Below are 19,695 nucleotides of genomic sequence, written 5' to 3'. Positions count from 1 at the left end.
GCAAGCCCTTGCATGCTCTGCAGCCTCATCCAGACCAGATCTCTGGCTGGACTCTGGTGGAGCTTCATTGCTGCAAAAAAACAGGTGAGTGGGGTGGAGTGGCCACGAGGCTTGCCGCTAGCAGTCGATGATGCCTCTGCATCTCCTATTTGGGGGTACCATATGAGGTTCTTCTGGCATATATACCCTGAGTTTCTCATCGTCTCTTTGCCTTGGCTGTTAAGAAGCTCACAGACAGTAGTTTGCCCTTTCTATCAACCACTCAGCACGGCGTGTCTTTTTCATGATTTTCTCCCTACCTATCTTGTACGTGTGCTCATAGAAAAACATACAGCTTTACTCTGTTGACATGTGTGTATGTCTACACCCACGCGTCTGATGCCACTGTAGAGTACACATAAGTAAACCTGCTTTCCTTCCCCCTGCCCCTCAGCTCAGCTCTGTCCTCTCCCATCCCATGATCCTTTTCCTCTGCTCCCTACATCTCTACAAACACTTCCCAGACCATCCTGACGCTACTCTCTGCTAACTGGTTCTGTGGCGATCCCTACTGATCCCAGTGCACTCCAGATCCTGGCTTGCTCGGGCCTCTTTGGGGGTCTTCTCATTTTTCCCAGGTGCCCCTCTGAGCCACCTCACCCCTTGCTCAGCAGAGTGGCGTCCTTAAGGCAGCCCAGTGACAGCCATCACTTGGAGCAAAGGCATGACCTCTAAGATCTCTCATACTAGCATCCATGCTTTCCCACGAATCAGCTCTGGTTTGATATACATGGAGATTCCAGCAGTCAAGACTGTCTGTCCCCTTCTTCAACAGATTCCATATTTTCCTTGCTTCTAGAAGTACCGCACACAGCCCTGTTCCATCCAGGTCCCCTCCCTATCTCTGCCTGTAAATGGCCTCATTCTAAGACAGGGCTTTCGACTGTGGAGCCTCTTCTGGTCACAGCGACCTCTGTTCCTGGCACTGCACGAGGCCCGGTGGATGTACCACCTAACTTCAGCATCAGATTTCACAGAGGGATGAATAAAATTCCCGTCATCTCGACTGGAGGCTGAGGGGCCTGGGAGAACCCCAAGGCTACGAGGCCTTCCCACCTGGAGTTGGTTTACTTACTTGGACTGAGGATAGAACCTAGGACCTCAAACACATCAAGCACGTACTCAACTGTGAGCTATACCTCCTGTCCAGCTTATGTCACCACACACACATTTCTACTGTCACTGAGTTGTGCATTTTCCCTAGGTGTCATGTGCACTACTTAAAAGGCCCTGGCCACCCCAGATCTGTTTCCCAGACTCTGTCTGTCTCTGTTTCCCTCTGTCTCTCTGTCTCCCTCTCGTGTCCCCATTCCGAGATGGCCTTTTGTGTGAGATCTGTCACTTGGTGTGATCTCTTAGCAGCACGCCATGGCTCCAACCTGTCAAGGTACTGCTACTTAATCCTAACATTGGTACTGAGACTTGGTAGGCTCTCCTGGTGCTTACGGCTCCTCCCTTGGGAGTCTGAGCTATACCAGGGCCCATCCACTTGTCTACAGTCCGCCTGCAACAGCCATTCCTTCTACTGATTGCTGGGCACCACACCCACCACCAGCAACTCCTGGGTGATCCCTCTCAGTTGTCGTAGATGCTTCTCTGAGTCTCTGGCAGAGGTACCCACCTCTGACCATTCCCATTGGGTGACACTTCGTTTTTGAGCACGGTTTTCATCTTCTGGCATCATTAGAAAGTCATGGTATGGGCTGGAGATTTAGCTCAGTGGTAGAGTACTTGCCTAGCAAGCGCAAGGCCCTGGGTTTGGTTCCCAGCTCCGAAATAAAAAAAAGAAGAAGAAGAAGGAGGAGGAAGAGGAGGAGGAGGAGGAGGAGGAGGAGGAGGAGGAGGAGAAGGAGGAGAAGGAGAAGGAGAAGGAGAAGGAAAGGAGAAGGAGAAGGAGAAGGAGAAGGAGAAGGAGAAGGAGAAGGAGAAGGAGAAGAAAAATGAATGCTAGAAAGTCATGGTACCAGGAATCCTGTGCCTCCTTGTGCTTTTAGCCCTGGCCCTTGAACTGTGTGAGGTGACCCACTATTCAACTTGTGCCTAAGTCCCTGGGACACCTTGGACTTTAGGTCTTGGACCTCCCCTTTTATGCTGCCCAATGGGAACTGTATCATTTACCTCCTTGCTCCCCCTTTGGGATGCCTCTTGGAGAATCTTTGACCGCTAAGTCATGTATACTAATAGATGGTCCTTCAATGCTTCAGAGATCTGCTGAATATGGCATTTAAAATTAATAAGAAGGATGTCCATGATAGAGAGACGTGCTACAGCAGCTCCTGGCTGCACCCCAATCTCCTTCAAAGAAGATGATGGACGCAGAAGAACCTTCACTTGGAGTTTGCTTTAAATGTGGCAAGGCTGGACACCAGGCCAAAACCTGCCCTTCACCGCTACCGCTGCCAGGATGCTGTCCAACCTGTGGACAAGCAGTAGTGTTTTACTGGAGCTAGATTAATAGTTTATTAGAACTGTATTGATTACTGTTAAAACTCTGGGATTTTGAAGTCTGAATACAACCATAGCATAGCACAGGAAAGAAATCAGAAGCGTCTTTCTTTTTTCTTTTAAATACCTTAAGTTACTTTCTTGGGACGCCTTTACAAATTGCATTTACACACCTTAAAAAAAAAAAAACACCTTCTTAGACCCTAAAACATCTTCTTAGATCCTCACAACTTCGGCTTTAAAACTTCACACCTTTTTTTTTTCCCATCCAACAGTTGACTAAGAGCAGTCATTGTCATGCAGAAATAGTGAAGAGTTACACTGAAGTCTGTTTTGTGAGTTTGTCTCTTTTCTGAGTCTGGTAACAAGGTACACCGTGCCCCAACCTGGTAGTAGCTCTGGGAGAGTGAGGCCTGGGGCCTGGTATTTATACAGAAGACAACGAGAGGCTGTGGAAGCCTTGGTCGCTGTTGTTAACTTAACAGCGCTGTCACCAGCCAAGTCCTCAATGCCAGGCATCTGGGACGGAGGGACTCCATCTGAGTTAAGTGGGAAGTGCTTATGACTCTATTAAAAATGACAGAGGGGCTGGGGATTTAGCTCAGTGGTAGAGCGCTTACCTAGGAAGCGCAAGGCCCTGGGTTCGGTCCCCGGCTCCCAAAAAAAAAAAAAAAGAACCAAAAAAAAAAAAATGTAAAAATGACAGAGACTTACCAGCTACCTGGACAGTCAGTCACCTGTAGTCACTGGGGCAGAGGTCCCAGGACCGTGTCAGACTTCAGCTACTAGGCCCACAAGAGCCTGAGAGACTTTTCTGTAAAGTAAGAATGTCAGGGAGACTGGCCTACCTTGTCTAGGCAAAGCGAGGTGATCATCTTTCCCCAGACTGAAAAGGCCCCTTTCTCTGTCACCCCATCCGCCTATATTAAATAGGCTTCCTTTACCAGGCCTACGACCTAACTTGACATGACCTTTATGTCATCCAGGCCTCTACCCTCACTCCGAGGAACGTGGACTGGTTCAGGCTGCAGACAGCATGCAGACCAGAGTCACCTAGTGGACAATATGGTCCCTGTGGGTGACACAGCGGTGCTGACCATAGAACCTAATTGGAATTAGTAGCCAGGTCACAATGACCACCAAAGGAGAGACCTCGGGGTCTCCTTTGGGGAGTGGAAGTGGTCTTAAATAAAACTGTTAACTTCAACGCGCTCTGCAAAATTACATGGGAAGCTAATGAAAATCATTAAAACAAAACAAAACAAAACAAAACATGGTTTAACACACTCGTCTTGAGCCAACCCCCCCAGCAGGTGCCACCGTCCTGCCTACCCAATTCATTTCCCAATCATCTAAAGATATTCGGGAGAGGGGAAGGCTGAGGATGGTCCCCAAACCCCCATACAGGAGTTGGTAAAGATGGTTTTAAGGTCTTTAACGCCTGAGAGGAGGCAGCTGAGTCATCTTCCCAACAGGGCTGCACTCCAAGCCTGAGACTTGGCGATTACCCTGAGGCCACTGGCTATCCCGCAGAGGGAACAAGGGAGATCCATCAGACCCCATCCCGTTGGGGTCCAGTCAGTGTCAACACCGCAGGAAGGAGCCTGTTTCAAACGCAGCCAGGAAGGCCACTGATCCTGCAAGTGCCCCACCATCAGCAACCCGGGCTCTGTCTGCAGACGGCCCTACCACTGGAAGTCAGAATGCCCCAATGTAGGCTTGTCCTCTGTGCCATGCCACAAGGGACCAGTCCCATCAGCACAGGTACCTCAAACTCTTCTGGCCTTCAGGCTTAACGGCCTGGCAGGGGACTCCTGTCACTCTTGCAGATCCCAAATTCATGCTCCAGGTAGTGGGTTAGTCCATCACCTTCTGGGTGGACATAGGGCTAACTTTTATGTGTTGACCTCCCACTCAGGTCCCACCGACCCATCACCAATTTCTGTTACGAGGGTGGATGGGATCCCCGCCAACTGACTATGCCCACTTTCCTATATTCTTTTTTTTTTTTTCCCGGAGCTGGGGACCGAACCCAGGGCCTTGAGCTTGCTAGGCAAGCACTCTACCACTGAACTAAATCCCCAACCCCATTCTTTTATTTTAAAGATTTATTTATTTATTTATTTAATGTATGAGTACACTGTAACTAACTTCAGACACACCAGAAGAGGGCATCAGATCCCATTACAGACGGTTGTGAGCCACCATGTGGTTGCTGGGAATTGAACTCAGGACCTCTGGAAGAGCAGTCAGTGCTCTTAACCTCTGAGCCATCCCTCCAGCCCTCTTATATTCTTGCAGGATGATTTTTCTCACATTCTTCTCTAGTCATGCCTTTACTTGGCCACAATATCCTCAGGCACTTTGGGGCCACCCTCTCTCTGATCCCCACAGCCTCTCTTTACTGTCTTCTTCCCTTGACTGCCTCACAGATCCCTACCCTAGACAACCTTGTTTCCACCCTACCAGATCCTGTCGACCCCTAAGTATGGGATATTTCCACTCTGGTAACTGCTCACCACCACCACTCGGTCCTAGTTTTCCCTAAGGATCCTTCTTCCTTCTCCTTCAAGAACCCAGCTCCCCCTTTCTGAGACCTATCATTGCTGTCTCAAGCTCATCATCACCCACCTCCTGTGTCAGGGACTTCTAATCCCTACTGACTCGCCTTGCAACACTTCCATTCTCCCTGTGCATGGGCCCTCCAGTGCCTACCGCTTACTTCAGGACCTCCATTATTCCAACCCGCTCTGTGGTTACCAACCCCTATGCCTCAGCTCTAACCTTCCTCCTATGAATTCCCATGTGACCATCCTTGACCTAGGAGATGCCTTCCTTACTCTCCCCCTACACCCTGACTCTTATTTTCTCTTTGCCTGCACCTGGAAGGGCCCTGATACAAGGGCTTCAAGACAACTCACAGACAGTTCTCCCTCAGGGCTTTCGGGATAGTCCACATTCCTTTAGCCAGGCCTTGGCCCAGGACCTCTCCTCCTTAGACCTCAATGCTAGTATACTTCTTCAGTACGTAGATGACCTCCTATCCACAGCCCCTCCCTGTCTTTGTCCCAGATGGCCAACTCCTTCCTTCCCTTGGGATCATCCTCCCCATCTACAGCTCAACTGTGCTCTCCCACTCTAGTATACTTGGGCGTTCAACTTAGCTGAGGCTCTTAGACCCTCACCCCTGACCAAGTGCGGATTCTGAGACCTACAGGCCCCAATATGAAGGATCATATTCTTTCATTTTGGGGCCTGGTGGGATTCTTTAGGCACTGGATCCCCTATTTTGCTAATATGGCTGAGCCACTATACCAGGCAGCCAAGGAGGTCCCCAGTGGGCCTCTCACCCACTCAGCTATAGTTCACCACCATTTCCTCCTACTCTCTGAGATACCTACCCTTTAAGCAGCCTCAGCCTTGGCCTTTTCAGATTCTACTCAGTCCTACCACCTCTTTACTGAGGAGAGGCTGAGGTCCTGACCCAACCCATTGGGCCCTCTCACTGAGCCACTGCTCTTCTGTCTAAACAACTGGACTCTACTGTGTGCGGATGGCAGCCATGTTTGTTAGCCCTAACAGCAATGGCTGAACTCTCTGAAAGGACCTCGAGATCACTTTACTCCAGCCTATTACTGTATACTCTACCCACTGCCTCTCTGATCTCCTGACTCACTCTTCTTTTTCTTTCCTCAGACCCTCATGGGTCCAAACCTTTTATCTGTTAGTCCTGGAAAGCTCCCAAGTCACCTTGGCCCTTAGCCCTGCTCTAAACCCAGCAATCATTGTTCTGCTCCACCCTGTTCCAATATGCCTTCCCACTCTTGCTTACAAGAGGCCCTACGTTTGCCCCAATATGGTCTCCTCGACCTACCTTTCACAAACCTAGAACTCACCTTTTTTGTGGATGAAAGTTCCCTTATAGATAACCCAGGGACCTGCCAGTCAGCATATGTGGTAGTCACCTCAGCTGAACAATTGAGGCGAACCATCTCCCAGAGGAACCTCTTCACAAAAGGCTGAGCTAATTGCTCTAACCAGGGCACTCCATATTGCCAATGGACAATGAGCTAACACTAATTCAAAGGTTACCTTTCTCAAAGCTCATAGCACCTCTGTCCTATGGAAAGAAAGGGGTTTCCTCCCCACCATGAGTACTCCTGTTGTCCCCTTATAGGCAAGTTCTTGGAGTTCTCCAACTCCCTGCAGAGATGGCCATAATTCAGTGTGGGGATAAGGGAGGGTTCAGACCTTTACAGATCCAGAGCCTCTGGATAATGCTAGGCCGGAAGTCTGGCTTTTAGCTCCTACAGACTCACAGGGGCACATCTTCTTCCTAAAATTTTCCTACAAACCTCAGTACCAGCTGGAAGAAAAAAACCAGATCCCTTAACAAAGGGACCACAACCACAAAAGATTGATGGCTTTACCTAAATAACAGCCTTATTCTTCCACACATCATGTCCGACATCCACCAGAGCCTACACATCGAATCCAAGGCTTTGTTCCCATTTCTAGAGCTCCCTCTTGGACCCCACCTCTGAGTCCATATTTTACAGGCCATGCTTCCTGCCAAACATGTGCCAAGACAAATTCACAGGAAGCTCTCCAGATACGCCAGGCCCTGCACCAGCTCAAAGGATACCAACAGGGACAAGACTAGCAAACTGACTTCACACTCATGCCCACCCAGAAAAGACCCCACCATCTCCTAACCCTTGTTGACACTTTTACGGGGTGGATCCAAACGTTCCCCACCTCCTGGGGAGCAGCAGGTATGACGGCCCAGAAGCAATTTGAACATATCATTCCCCAGTTTTACGAGCCAAGAATGCCTTGAACGTCTTGACAACTTCACATTCTGTACCACCCCAGTCATTGAGAAAGACAGAGAGAGCCAATGGCCTTATCAAAGAACTCTCAAAATTCTCACCTGAGCTCAGGTTATCCTGGCCTTCCCTTCTCCCCAGTGCTCTCACCTCTGAGCTACCCCAAGTTCTCCTACAAGCCTCAGCCCTCTTGGGCTCCTGTATGGAAGGCTGTTTCTCCTCAACCACTATCCACTGGCCCAGACTCTCCCATTGGTCAGCTACTCACCCTATCTCTCCTGTGCTCCCTTATCTGCTTACACACTGACAACTATCTCCCTACCCCAACATCAACAGACTCGGCCGATGCCTATCACCTCCTCCTTTCCTGGGGTGAGGGGACCAGGTGCTTCTCAGACAAATACCTTCCAAATCTTTAGAGCTCCAGTAGACTGGGTCCTACATGGCAATCACCACTCCCTCAGCTGCCAAACTCCTAGGACATTGGTGTTGGGACTATCTACGTAGGCTCAAAAAGGCCCCAGCCCAAGATGGCTGCTCTGTTCAGTATCAGGGACCCACTGCTCCCAGGCTCTACAGGGATTCTCAAAAACACCAACGTGACTACATTCACTCTATTTGCTTCTTCCTTTTCCTAGGTCACGCCCTTTCTCTGCTGCCACAGGCACCAGAAACCATGACACCCGTCTGATTGTCCATCTAGGTGAGACTGAGTCAGTCAGGTCCGACATGCTATTGACGCTTCCATGTCCAGCAGTTGAGCTGGTGAGACCCACAACACCACTGTGGGCCAAGCAGACTGTCCCTCTAAGGGACGTCAAGATGGTATCTCTACCCCTGTATCCTTCTTTCAGTGCACAGGGAGTATTGTTCCTCTATGATTTGCTTCACCCACGACCAGATGGAGGAAGCTTGTTGAACCCAAAAGGTCAAAGAACATGGGGGTTGCTCATGGAGTCCTGGTACAAGGAACATCTCAGGATGGTACGAACAAAAAACTGCTGGTGAGCATGGACAAGGATGGGTCTGTCCAGCGGCTGGATATTCCCCCACTAAACCACAGCTATGTTAGTATCTGAAATCCTTGGAATGACCAGTGGGCTCAGGATAATAAGCAAAGTCTATCAAAGTGAAACATCTTCATACCCGTGTGAACAAATCAAACTCTGGTCACCCTACATCCAGACCCTGCCCTCTTGCCTCCAGAGCCTGGCAAACCTCACCAAGACCATACAACAATAGGAGTCCCTCTGATCACACCTGAGAAGCGCCTCCCAATCTCAGGTAAAAACTAAAGAAAATGAACCTTTCTCCTGGCTGGGCCTCATCCAGGAGGGAGCAATCCTACTTAACCTCTCTAAAACCTTCAACCTTAACAGTTGCTTTCTCTGTGCTGCTCTGGGTCGCACTCCTCTGATCAAAATTCCCTTGCCGGTCCACTCATGAGGCCAAGGACTGGCCGTGCAACCAAAGGCTATCACTATACAAGATGTACCCTTCTCCAGAGTTCTCTGGACACTCAGTTCCCTTTCTGCTACCCTGGATCTTGCTCCCTTTGCAATATTACTAACACATCTTTGGTGCAACAGTCCTATATCAAAAAACTTGCCTCCTGGTGATCCTTCCTCTCTATGTATGATGACACTGGTACTGGACCAATACTTTACGGAAAGGCTCAAACAACCAGGAGTCCTTTCCTACCAGCTCTTCCCAATCTTGGACACCCTTTGCCCAGACAGATTACACTATTAACAGGTACTGCTGCTATGGCCCTGACAGTAGCAACCACCTTAACTGCAGGTGCCGGGGGATACAAGTGGAGGCAGAGGTCAGAGGGGTGTCTGACTGTCTCCAAAAGGCCAGCAACAACTTGGTGGCATCATTGGCCACCCCTCCAGTGTCAGATCACTTCGGTGGCCCAGGTGGCCAGGAAGAACCGAAGAGCATTGGTCCTCCTCACAGCAGACGAGGGAGGCACCTGTGTGTCCGTGGGAGAAGAATGTTGTTATGTCAGCAAATCTGGCCCAGTGGGGGCCAACACTGAGTTACCTCACACACTGTCTGAAGAGCTCTGCCAAGACAGCCAGGGCATGTCTCCATTTTATTCTTTCTGGCAGATTCACTCTGCACATGGCTGGCCCCATTTATAGGGGCCGGCGGTATCAATCTATTTTTTCTCCTAACACCACGCATCCTCTGCTTTCTCTGGGAATGGATCTTTGAAGTTTCCCAAGTAACTGCCAACCAAATGCTTTGGCACAATACCTCTCACTGACCTTGAACCCACCGGCTCTGGACTCTCTCCGCTCTTCAGCTAAGTAACCAGCTCTGAATCGGTGTCCCTCTACCCAAAGAGGTCGGGATGCTTGGTTAGAACCCACTTAACCCTGGCACAAGCTAACACATCATCTCTCCCTGTCTCTGTTTTCGGCTACGCACCGTGAGTGCGGGGGTTCAGCCCTTCTACCTTCTACATGCATAATTCCAGCTCCTAGCTCACATCATCACCCTGTGCCTACAACCCATATAACCCCCTTGCTTTAGCCTGGGCACTGACCTCCAGGCATGACTCACCAGATGGCTGACTCTCTATAAACCTGCCTTTATACTTTTGTCTTCAGACACACCAGAAGAGGGCATCGGATCCCATTACAGATGGTTGTGAGCCACCATGTGGTTGCTGGGATTTGAACTCAGGACCTCTGGAAGAGCAGTCAGTGCTCTTAACTACTGAGGCATCTCTCCAGTCCCCAGCCTTTATACTCTCGATTTGGTTTGAATTGCTTCATTTCGTCAGCAGAGAAACCTGTTAGTTACTGCCAACGTACTGCCATTATTTGGCACATGCAACCCTTGTTCCAGAAAGGAGAGCCCTGTGTTTGTGGGCACAGCAAAGGGCTGTGGCCCTATCTTTCTGTGGTCCCTTGGCCCAACTCTGTGGAGAAATCAAGCGCTGGGTGGTGGGTGAGGGGGAAGCTGTTAGAATGGCCCTGGGGAGGCTTCCTGTGCAGGGTAGAGGTGAAGAGAGGAAGCTCTCTAAGGACCTGGAAGCAGAAAACAGAACCTCTGGGCACACAGAGCACCCCTCACACCCCGCCACGCTCTGGGCCCACATAGCTCTCCCCGCCCTATCCCCAACACTCACACCAGTCCAGGGAGTAAAGCCACATTAGGACCATTCACGTATCATCACGTAGTGGCCATTCCTGGTTGTCAACCTGACTACATCTGGAATGAACTACAGTCCAGCATTGGAGGGCTCACCTGATCTCGAGGCTGAGAGATCCAAGTTTCTGACCTGGATCTTGGCATGGAGATCTTGAGGCATAGTGGCTAGGAATCCCAGGAGACTAAGGCAAGGAGACCTCTGGTTAGTCATCTGGGACAAACCAAGTCCCAGATCCAGGCGTGGTGTCACACACCTTTAATCTGAACCACACCTTCTACTGGAGACCTACATAAGGACTATGGAAGATTTTCTCTCTTCTTCACCTGCCTGCCTTGTGGGACTGAGCCACTGCTTGGACGTCCATTTACAGCTGCTGCTGATCATTGTTGGGGAGTTGGACTACAGACTGTGAGTCATCAACCAATTCCCTTACTATACAGAGACTACCCCTGAGTTCTGTGACTCTAGAGAACCCTGACTAAGACACATCACCGAGTGGCACTTCCGTGTGCTTGTCCCTTCTATTGATGCAATCCCAAGCATGACCCCTAGAGCACATCATGACAGCATCTGGGTTTGAACCATCAGTCAACAGAAGTGCCAGCTTGACACCGAGCTGAGGTGACAGCTGCCTCCACGTGGCCCCTACTGGGCTGTCTAGAGTCCGTTCCAGGCTGCTCTAGGCAAACAGATTGCCCTGTGTGATCTTGCTACCTGCCCAGCGCTCTTCTCCCTAAAGCCGGGCGAGATGCTAGGTACACTAGGATGCCATGTTAGTTGTCACTCTGAAGTGAGAGTCCATGGGACCTGACTGTTAATCCAGTATGGAGTCCCACCCGGGCCTCGAGGAGAAGCTGAATGAATTACCACTGTACATGCTAGTATGTTGGCTTTGCTTTGGAGTGGGCAGGATAAAGACAGGGTATAGGTCCCTCATGGTGGATATAGGGTGCTTGCTCCTGCCTTCCCATTGCCCTGCTCTTCTTTTGACTCTGCAGGTGGGTTTTTGCTCAGGCAGGGCCATCTGATGGACTTCAAAGAAAGCCTGCTTGTGGGCAATGCCCTCGCCCATCTCCAGTGCCTCCAATCTCAGCCTCACAGGGGCCCGCTCAGAGACAACGCTCCAGAACGGAGTAGGGCTAGATATGAAGGAAGTCTCCGTGTCAACGCCAATTCCCTGAGTTACATACAGTGCACCTCTGAGTAAACCGATCTACCTCTACGAACCTCAGAGTCAGCCTCTGGGAGTAAGCTCCGTTTTCAGTTCTACTGTGTGAGTGTTGGGCAAGCTTTTCCCACACAGCAGTGGGAGACGGTGGAAGCATTGACAGGGTGAAATCAAGGGCTCACTGCATGGAGGCCTCCTTGCCTTGGATCTCAGGAAACACACGTAGTTTTCACTACAAAGCAACACAGAGCCACCAATCCCCCACCCCCACACCGACCCCTACCCACACACCACACAGCCCTTGCCTCTCCTCATGGTAGGAAAGAAGAGGCAGCCTTGGTTAGAGAGGGTTGGGAGCTCAGAGAACATGGAGCCCATCTGGCTACTGGAAGAGGTGACCTGGCTATCTGTATCAGTCCAGGGAGGGCTGTGCTGGAGGCCAGGTGGTCTTCCTCTGCTCACCGAGCCAAGTGACTCACGGGCTTGGGAGCCATCTTGCTCACTCCCATGACAAAGGAAAAGGATACTCCCTTCTTTGCTCTTCTCCTGGACGTTCTCCATGCCGGGCAGAGCTGATGCCACACGTCGAAAGAGCTGCAGGCAGGAGATGCAGGGTGAGGCCTGCCCACTCCCCCTCCTTCCCTCTCCTGGTCTCCCTCTGCACTGCTTTCCTCCTGTATACAGATCCTGAGGATTGATGGCCTGTCTGTCCACTGACTGCCCCGGAGTGCAGGCCTGTTCTAAGTCCTCTGCTGTTGTCAGAGTCCCTCACAATGCTGGTCCTGGAGTGGCTCAGGATGCAAATAGGAAGAGGGAGCAGGGGCTAGGAAGACAGTCTGTCACCAAAGTGTTTGCCACACAGCATGAGGACCCAACTTCAGCCCTCAGAATCTACATAAGAAGCTGGGGGGTAGTCGCACACTTGTAATCCTAGTGACGGGGTGACAGAGACAGGTCCCCAAGGCTCACTGGCTAGCTGAACTGGTACACTTAGGTAAAATCGAAGACCTTGTCTCAAAGTACCAGGTGGAAGACACCTGAGCAATGACACCAGAGGCTAATCTGTGACCGCCACAGGTAGAAACACATGCATGCCCACACACACCTGCACACAAATACATGCCCCCCCACACACACACACGACATGCCTGCACACAAAGAGGAGCTGGGGCTCCTCCTAGAGACAGGCTGGCCCACAAGCAGTCAGCAGGGGTTAAGAGAGTGACTGCAAGGGACCTGCCTTAGTGCAGAAACAATCTTGGCCACAGAGAGCAGGCCCGTCAGCAGGCTTCTGTCCATCACTCTGACATGGGGACGAGGTGTTGAAAACCAGTTTCTGGCCTCATGAAAGATAAATGACTCTCCCCAGGGACACCAAGGCAGCCAGATCCTGGGAGCCAGGGCCACAGCCACAGTGAGGAATATGAAAATTTGTGTGGATGTGGGGGTGTGTGTGTGCACTAAGTGTGGTGTGCATGATTTTGTTTGTAGAGTGGGTATAAAAGTTAAGTGTGTGTCAGGGTGCATATGTGTGTGTGTGTGGGTGTTATTGTAAATGTTATGTTTCTGTGTGTATACAAGAAAACGATTGTGGGAGGAGCAAGCACGTGCAGTGTGGGTCCACGTGTAAGTCTACCTAAGAGTTGCAGGCCTAAGAGTGTGCACGAGAACAGGAGACATCAGGGGTACCTAACTGGTGGATGCTGGCAGAGGTAACATCTTGAACGTAACAAGTACAGGTAGGAGCTGGGAGCACAGAAGATTCTGAGCTGGGCTGGATGTCTAGGTCTCTCCCAAGTTAATAAGTTAAAACCAAACTGCTGGCCAGGCAATGGTGCTCTATACCTCTAATACCAGCACTTTGTGAGTTCGAGGTCAGCCTGGTCTAGAGAGTAAGTTCCAGGACAGCCAGGGCTACACAGAGAAATTGTGTTACAAAACACCAAAAACCAAACTAACCAAATGAACAACAAAAACAAAAAAATCAACTAAACAAAAACAACAACAACAAAACAAGAACAAAAAAATCCCTAACTCCCAGCAAAGCAGTGTAAGGAGGTGTTGCCTTACGGAGCCCCCCCGACCCCCGACTGGGACTAACGCCTTTACAGAGAAGCTGAGGGAGCCTTCAAGTTCCTTTAATGTGAGGACACAACTGGAAGGTGCCAAATACGAGGGAACAGAGTCTGAAAGACACTGAACCTTCCAGCACCTTCACCTTGGATTCCTCAGCCTTCGGAGCAGGGAGAAATGGTTTTCCGTTATCTCGGGGCTACACAGCCTGCAGTAATTTGTGATAGCAGCTCAAACTGGCCAGATTTAACTCCTGCTCGAACCCTTGCTCAGATTCTAGATCATTCCAGGACAGGGGAAAGGACCAGTCTCTCCTTGGCCCAGCAGATTGTAGATGCCTCTGCTCTGTGGATGCCTGATAGTGTCCATGGCTTCCACTTCCCAGGATGTCATGGGACCCAAAGAGCAGCAGCCCTACCCCCCACTTCTTTTCCTCCTCCCTAAGACACCATTAGGGGTGGCTAGGTTCACATCTGATATGGAGGCCAAGAATGGAGCTGAGGGTCCCTCCAATTGGGCACTGGGTTCTGGAAGCCGTGGGGTCTCCCTGATGTGGCCACAGGGCCCCTCCTACTTTGTCCCTTCTAGCTCCTTTGTCAACCTTAATTTCAGTATTGTCAACATGAAGCGAACCATCACCATCTCCCGAAAGTCAAGTGGTGTGGAGGTTTGCCTGGTGTTCCTGGGAAATCTAGGGCCACAGCAGATACTGCATCAGGCCACGCTCCTTTCTTACGGTCCCTTCCTGGGCTATGGGCACTCTGCTCCGATCAGTCCTGCCTATGATGTCCTTCCTCCTTGCCACCACCCTCCTCCTGCTCCAAGACATGGGTTCTTCACCTTGCTTGAGCCACGGACTCCTTTCACAGTCTGCCGAAGCCGGTGAGCTCATTTCCAGATGCAGTCAAGTTATAGGGATTGTGAAGGAAACGGTTTGCTTCTGAATGAAACTTCTCAAATATTTAAGGATCATACAATCTGAGCCACGTAGACATCTGTGTCTCCTTACAAACACTCTAAACAGGATTAGAGGTGGTCTAGGAGGATGCAGCTAACGCTGAGGCTGGCTGTGTACGCACATCACTGAGGACGAGGCAGCAGTCACAGTATGCGTGGGACTTTCTGAAGCCCAGGTTGGCTGAGCTGCTAAGCTCTGCCCACGAACTACTCTGGCTCTGTGGATCCTAGCCACACCTCGTCTCGCTCCTGTGATTCCTGACTGCCAAGGGAGCCTCTCTGCTCCACTTCTGAGTTACCCTCCGTGGCTCTGGGTTCTTGTCAAGTACAAGACATAAACCCAACATGTCGGTCAGATTCAACACCCTTGCATTTGCATCTGAAGTGAAGTGAGATGTTCCTCATGTTGGACCTTCATTCGAAGACGCTGCTCCTGGGACCCACACCTGATGACGGCTGTGGACACTAGTGACCGACAGGGTCTGCACGGCTCCCAAGCTGAGTGCCCGTCCCCCTTGCCACCTGCTCTATCAGTGCTGGAAGCAAGCGCCCTCCCCCACTGCCCAGAGCTCTAGGTTTATGCGCTGGTTGCCTGCCCCATCCTAGTCACCAGCCACTGAGAGCAGGGAAGACCCCCGAGAGGGCTTCCAGACCTGAGCAGGGCAGGCCTGTCCTCACCTGCTTCACGTTGTAGCCGGTCTTCGCGCTGGTCTCGATGAACATGACACTCAGTTCTTTGGCCCGCTGTTCCCCTTCCTCGATGGTTATCTGCCTGGAAATGAAGGGGAGAGGGAAATCAGGTGGCAGAGAGGCGACCCCTGGCAGAAGCGGAGGACGCAGCCTGAGATAAAGGACTGTGTGGAAGACGGAAGGAGCCTGCCAGGCCAGTCAGTCAGCCTTGGGCAGCTTCCTGCCCAGGGGTCCCTGCCAGGGAGGTGCCTGCCAAAGTCTATCTAGTAAGAGGGTGGTATCTGGGCACAGAGGACCCCATGTGTTTTCCATATTTTCCCACAGCTTCCAAACTAGGGAGCAAGGCTACCCCCCACCTTCTAAGGCAGGGTCACATGTAGCCCAGGATGGCCTTGCATTTGTGTTGTAAGGAAGAGTAACACTGAACTTCTGATCCTCCTGTGTGCACTTGCCTACAACAAGGGCGGTAGACATATGCCACCAAGCCTGGTTGTATGAGTGCTGGGGATGGAGCCTGGGGCTTCATGCTTGGAAAGGACAGTGCTCTAGAGCTGAGCCACAGTACCCATGGCTTTCTCAGTAGTGGTTAGAACAGGATCTGCTGGACACATGCAGCCTTTACTGGAGTGAATCCTTAGGTCCCCTCTCCTAATGCAAACACCAAAATTAAGAGTAGCTTGCCTAGGCCCATACTGTTCTGCCGAGGAGACCGTTTTCCTCCCCTCTGGGCAGGGCGCTAACTCAGACTGTTTCTCAAACAGTGGGGATGCTGCAAGATGCCACACATGCTTTATTAGAAGCCGTAACACGTGGCTTTTCTATCCAAGTTAGCACAGGGTTGCAAGAGTGGATACGTGTGTAAAGGACACCTTAGTGGGTGGGGGTTGGAGGACAGCTAGGGAGAAACCTTTTCCAAAAACACTCCACGCCTAGACACAGCCACAGACCAGGATGCATGGTCTGGGGACGCGGTCTTTGCTCTACTGACATTCTTCAGACACACACCTGAGAACCTGGGTTTCACACCTCACATGTCAATGCCAGGATTTCACAGCGACGGAAGCTGTGTCAGAGGCTACTTTGGGACCATGGTGGGAACACCTATGCAGACAGGCCCCTGCCCTGCCTTTGCTGAACTGAGGAAGACAAAGCTTTCAGAGACGAGAAGCTTGCAGAGTGTGGGGGCTAACCGGCATGTTGGTGTCCCTGTGTGTGGAGACCAGCCTTGCTGCTCCGGTCATCTCAGACCTGGGCAGGAACAGGCACGGGGGGGTGGGAAGCAAGGTCCTGCTAGTCACAGCACCTCCACTCGGGTGCGTGCCTACCTCTTGTCAGCCAGATCCGTCTTGTTGCCCACAAGCATGATGATCACGTCACTGCCCCTCTCTGTCCTGACGTCATCAATCCATTTAGAAGTCTGCTGGAAGGAGTTGAGATCTGGAGGCAGAAAGAGGGGACAGGGTGGGAATGAGGGCCCTGGAGGGGTCAGAAGGCTAGCCCAAGTCCTGCCCTGTGATCCTGGAGCTCCTCCAGCACTGCTTAGCCGCCCTAGGGAGAGAAGTCAGAGTACCTCGACAGCTCACAACTTCTGCGCAGAACAGCAGCTCTAGAGGCCACACAAGAATCAGAGCTGATTTGAGACTCACAGCAGAGGGAGGAATGGTAGGCCATGATGGGGCTGGTTGAGCTTTGGACCAGCGAAGGGAGGACGCAGTGTCCCCTAGGAAATAGTGTCCCACCAAAGTGATGCTCAAAGGAGCTAAGGAAGACCAGACTGGCTGGGCAAGAGAATCTGTAACCCTGTAGGGAAGCGTGGAGAGATAAAGCTCCCCCTAGGGGCGCATAAATCCAGAAGCAAATCACCTGTGTTCAGTATCATCTCCCTCAGACACCCAAGCTCAGAACCTAGAGAAGGGGAGGTGGCTGCTCTCCCTAGCCTGTGACACAGGTCCTGTAGGACTCAGCTCCCTCTTCACTAGGAGCTGTAGGGAGTGCTCAGGGAGGAAGTGGACAGAAAGGCAAGGCAGAACTGAGCAGTGAGGCATGCCCCCACCCCATGTGATCTCAGGGTCCTCACAGCACCCTCTGAGTAAAGCCTGGTGCTTCCCAGGCGTCTTCCTCTTTAACACAATTGCTCACCATGAATTAATTTCGTTGCTATAGCAACAAACGCATAACTGTAACTTTGCTACTGATATGAATGGTAATGTAAATACCTGATATGTAGGATATCTGATATGGGATCCCCATGAAAGAGTCATTTGACCATGAAAGAGTGTCAACCCCCAGGTTGAGAATCTTTGCTCTGGATGGTTTGGGGGTAGCTGGGCTCTACATAAGGCCTGTCCCCAACCTCTGGATCCCCACTGAGTCTGGGCCATCCTTTCAAAAACCATGTATACAAGAGGGGCTGCCTATAGGGATGCGTAGGGAGAGCTGGCACACACGTCAGCCAGGGTCAGGGAGGGCACAGAGAGCTAACCTTGGAACATCTGCCATTGCCCCCACCCCAGGAGGACTGTGGCCCGAGAATGACTGACGCTGCCTTATGCAGTCCTATCTGTCACAAGAGTTTGAAGGACAGTAATGAATCCACAATGGTCCAAGATAATGCCCTACCCCACACCGAGCGCATGCCTGTATACACACACACACACACACAGGTCTGGTCAGGGTCACACTGGGGAACAAGAGCCCTCCCCCTTCCAACACAGACCCCTACTTACTAGTGATGTCGTACACCACCACAGCCACCGTGGAGTCCCGGATGTAGCTGGGAATCAGGCTGCGGAACCTCTCTTGCCCAGCGGTGTCCCAGAGCTGCAGTCGAACCTACAGGGCCCGCCCGAACAGAGGCATCAGCAGAGTGGTCGAGGGGGTTGGAGGCCCAGACCCCACAATGCTGGCACTGCCAGCTCCATCCTGGTCTTGGCAGGGACTCCGGAGCGCGCCTAAGTGAGGTCTCTAGCAGACAAGCCCAACAACGCCCTCCCTGTCCTTCCGTTCCAAGACCAGGAACTCACCGTACGGTCTTCCAAGTACATGGTTTTTGACAAGAAGTCAATCCCGATGGTTGCCTGTTAAAAAACAAACAAACAAACAAACAAAAAAAACAGCACAGAGAAGTCAACACAAAAAGGAATCACACAGGCTGGAGAGATGGCTCAGTGGTTAAGAGCACCCGACTGCTCTTCCAGAGGTCCTGAGTTCAAATCCCAGCAACCACATGGTGGCTCACAACCATCTGTAAAGTGATCCGATGCCCTCTTCTGGTGTGTCTGAAGACAGCTACAGTGTACTTATATATAATGAAAGAATAAATCTTTAAAAAAAAAAAAAAAGGAATCACACCAAGGAGCCCAAAGGCCAGGGATCCCAGGAATGGCATAGACAGCTGAGGGGACACTCAAGCCAAATCCCTCCACCGAGGAAGGAGCCTGAGCAAACTAAGGGTGAGAGATCAGGTTTTCGTTTGTTTTCAGAGAAGGATGTTCTACACAGAGGGAGAGAAAATGCCTCAAGAAGGGGGAGAGAGCATGGGGCACCGGAAGAAGGTCTTACCTGCCTCCAGCATCCCCTGAGCTCCCACAGACTCTGCCTTGGACTTAAGTTCGACATTGTCCTTGGGGAGGCAGGGTTGGGGGTGGGACTTGCCTCTGCATGGGAACAGGGAGCAGTGTGCCCTGCCTTGGGTGGGGTACTGTGGAGCACCCATAATGCCTTAGTACAAAACCCAACGAGCTCTCATGCTGCCGAGTCAAGGGATGCCATCCACACCCCTGTGCCACCTGGGGCCTCTTCTGTCCTGGTAGGCAACTCTGCCTCGCTGGTCCTTACCTGCACCCCATGTCTGTAAGCAGGGGCCAAGAAACTGTCAGTGTGAAATAGAGCAAACACCACTAAGTAATAATGAAGCCCCAGACACAGCTAGGCATCCAGGGCACGGCTCCAGCCGTGTGCTCCGCCCTGTGCCTAGAATCATCTTGTAATACAGAAAAGTTGGCAGGAACCTTTGCTCAGTGAAAGGGGCTCAGTAGAAAACATTGTGTGTGGTGGGATCCCAACTCGATCAACTGAAATAGATAGATGGGTTCATCTTTTCTCAGACACAGATGAAGAAAATCTGCCGTATGCTGGTATCTGAATGAACAACTGTACCATGGGCTCTGTCCACTCCCTCTAGTATGTATCTTTTATTTTCTAAAATAAACTGTTAATATTTATGAACTCAGAAGGAAAAAAATCTTTGAGAGAGCATGTGTCTTAGTTAGGGTTTTACTGCTATGAAGAGACACCATGACCAAAGCAAGTCTTATAAAGGACAA

At 51.1% G+C, this 19,695-nt stretch overlaps 1 protein-coding gene across 1 annotated transcript in view; it reads right to left on the bottom strand.

Moving 5' to 3' along the window:
* Nucleotides 1-19,695, bottom strand: part of Rab6b (RAB6B, member RAS oncogene family) — a 68,689-nt gene that overhangs the window by 4,742 nt on the left and 44,252 nt on the right. The window contains 5 exon segments of the mRNA NM_001108775.2: nt 12,178-12,244; nt 15,359-15,452; nt 16,696-16,807; nt 18,097-18,202; nt 18,394-18,447. Coding sequence (NP_001102245.2) covers nt 12,178-12,244; nt 15,359-15,452; nt 16,696-16,807; nt 18,097-18,202; nt 18,394-18,447 — 433 coding nt within the window.

Source organism: Rattus norvegicus, chromosome 8 (genome assembly GCF_036323735.1).
Source record: "Rattus norvegicus strain BN/NHsdMcwi chromosome 8, GRCr8, whole genome shotgun sequence".
NCBI lineage: Eukaryota > Metazoa > Chordata > Mammalia > Rodentia > Muridae > Rattus > Rattus norvegicus.
Note: the sequence above shows the minus strand (reverse complement) of the source record. Positions and strands in the feature narration are given on the sequence as shown.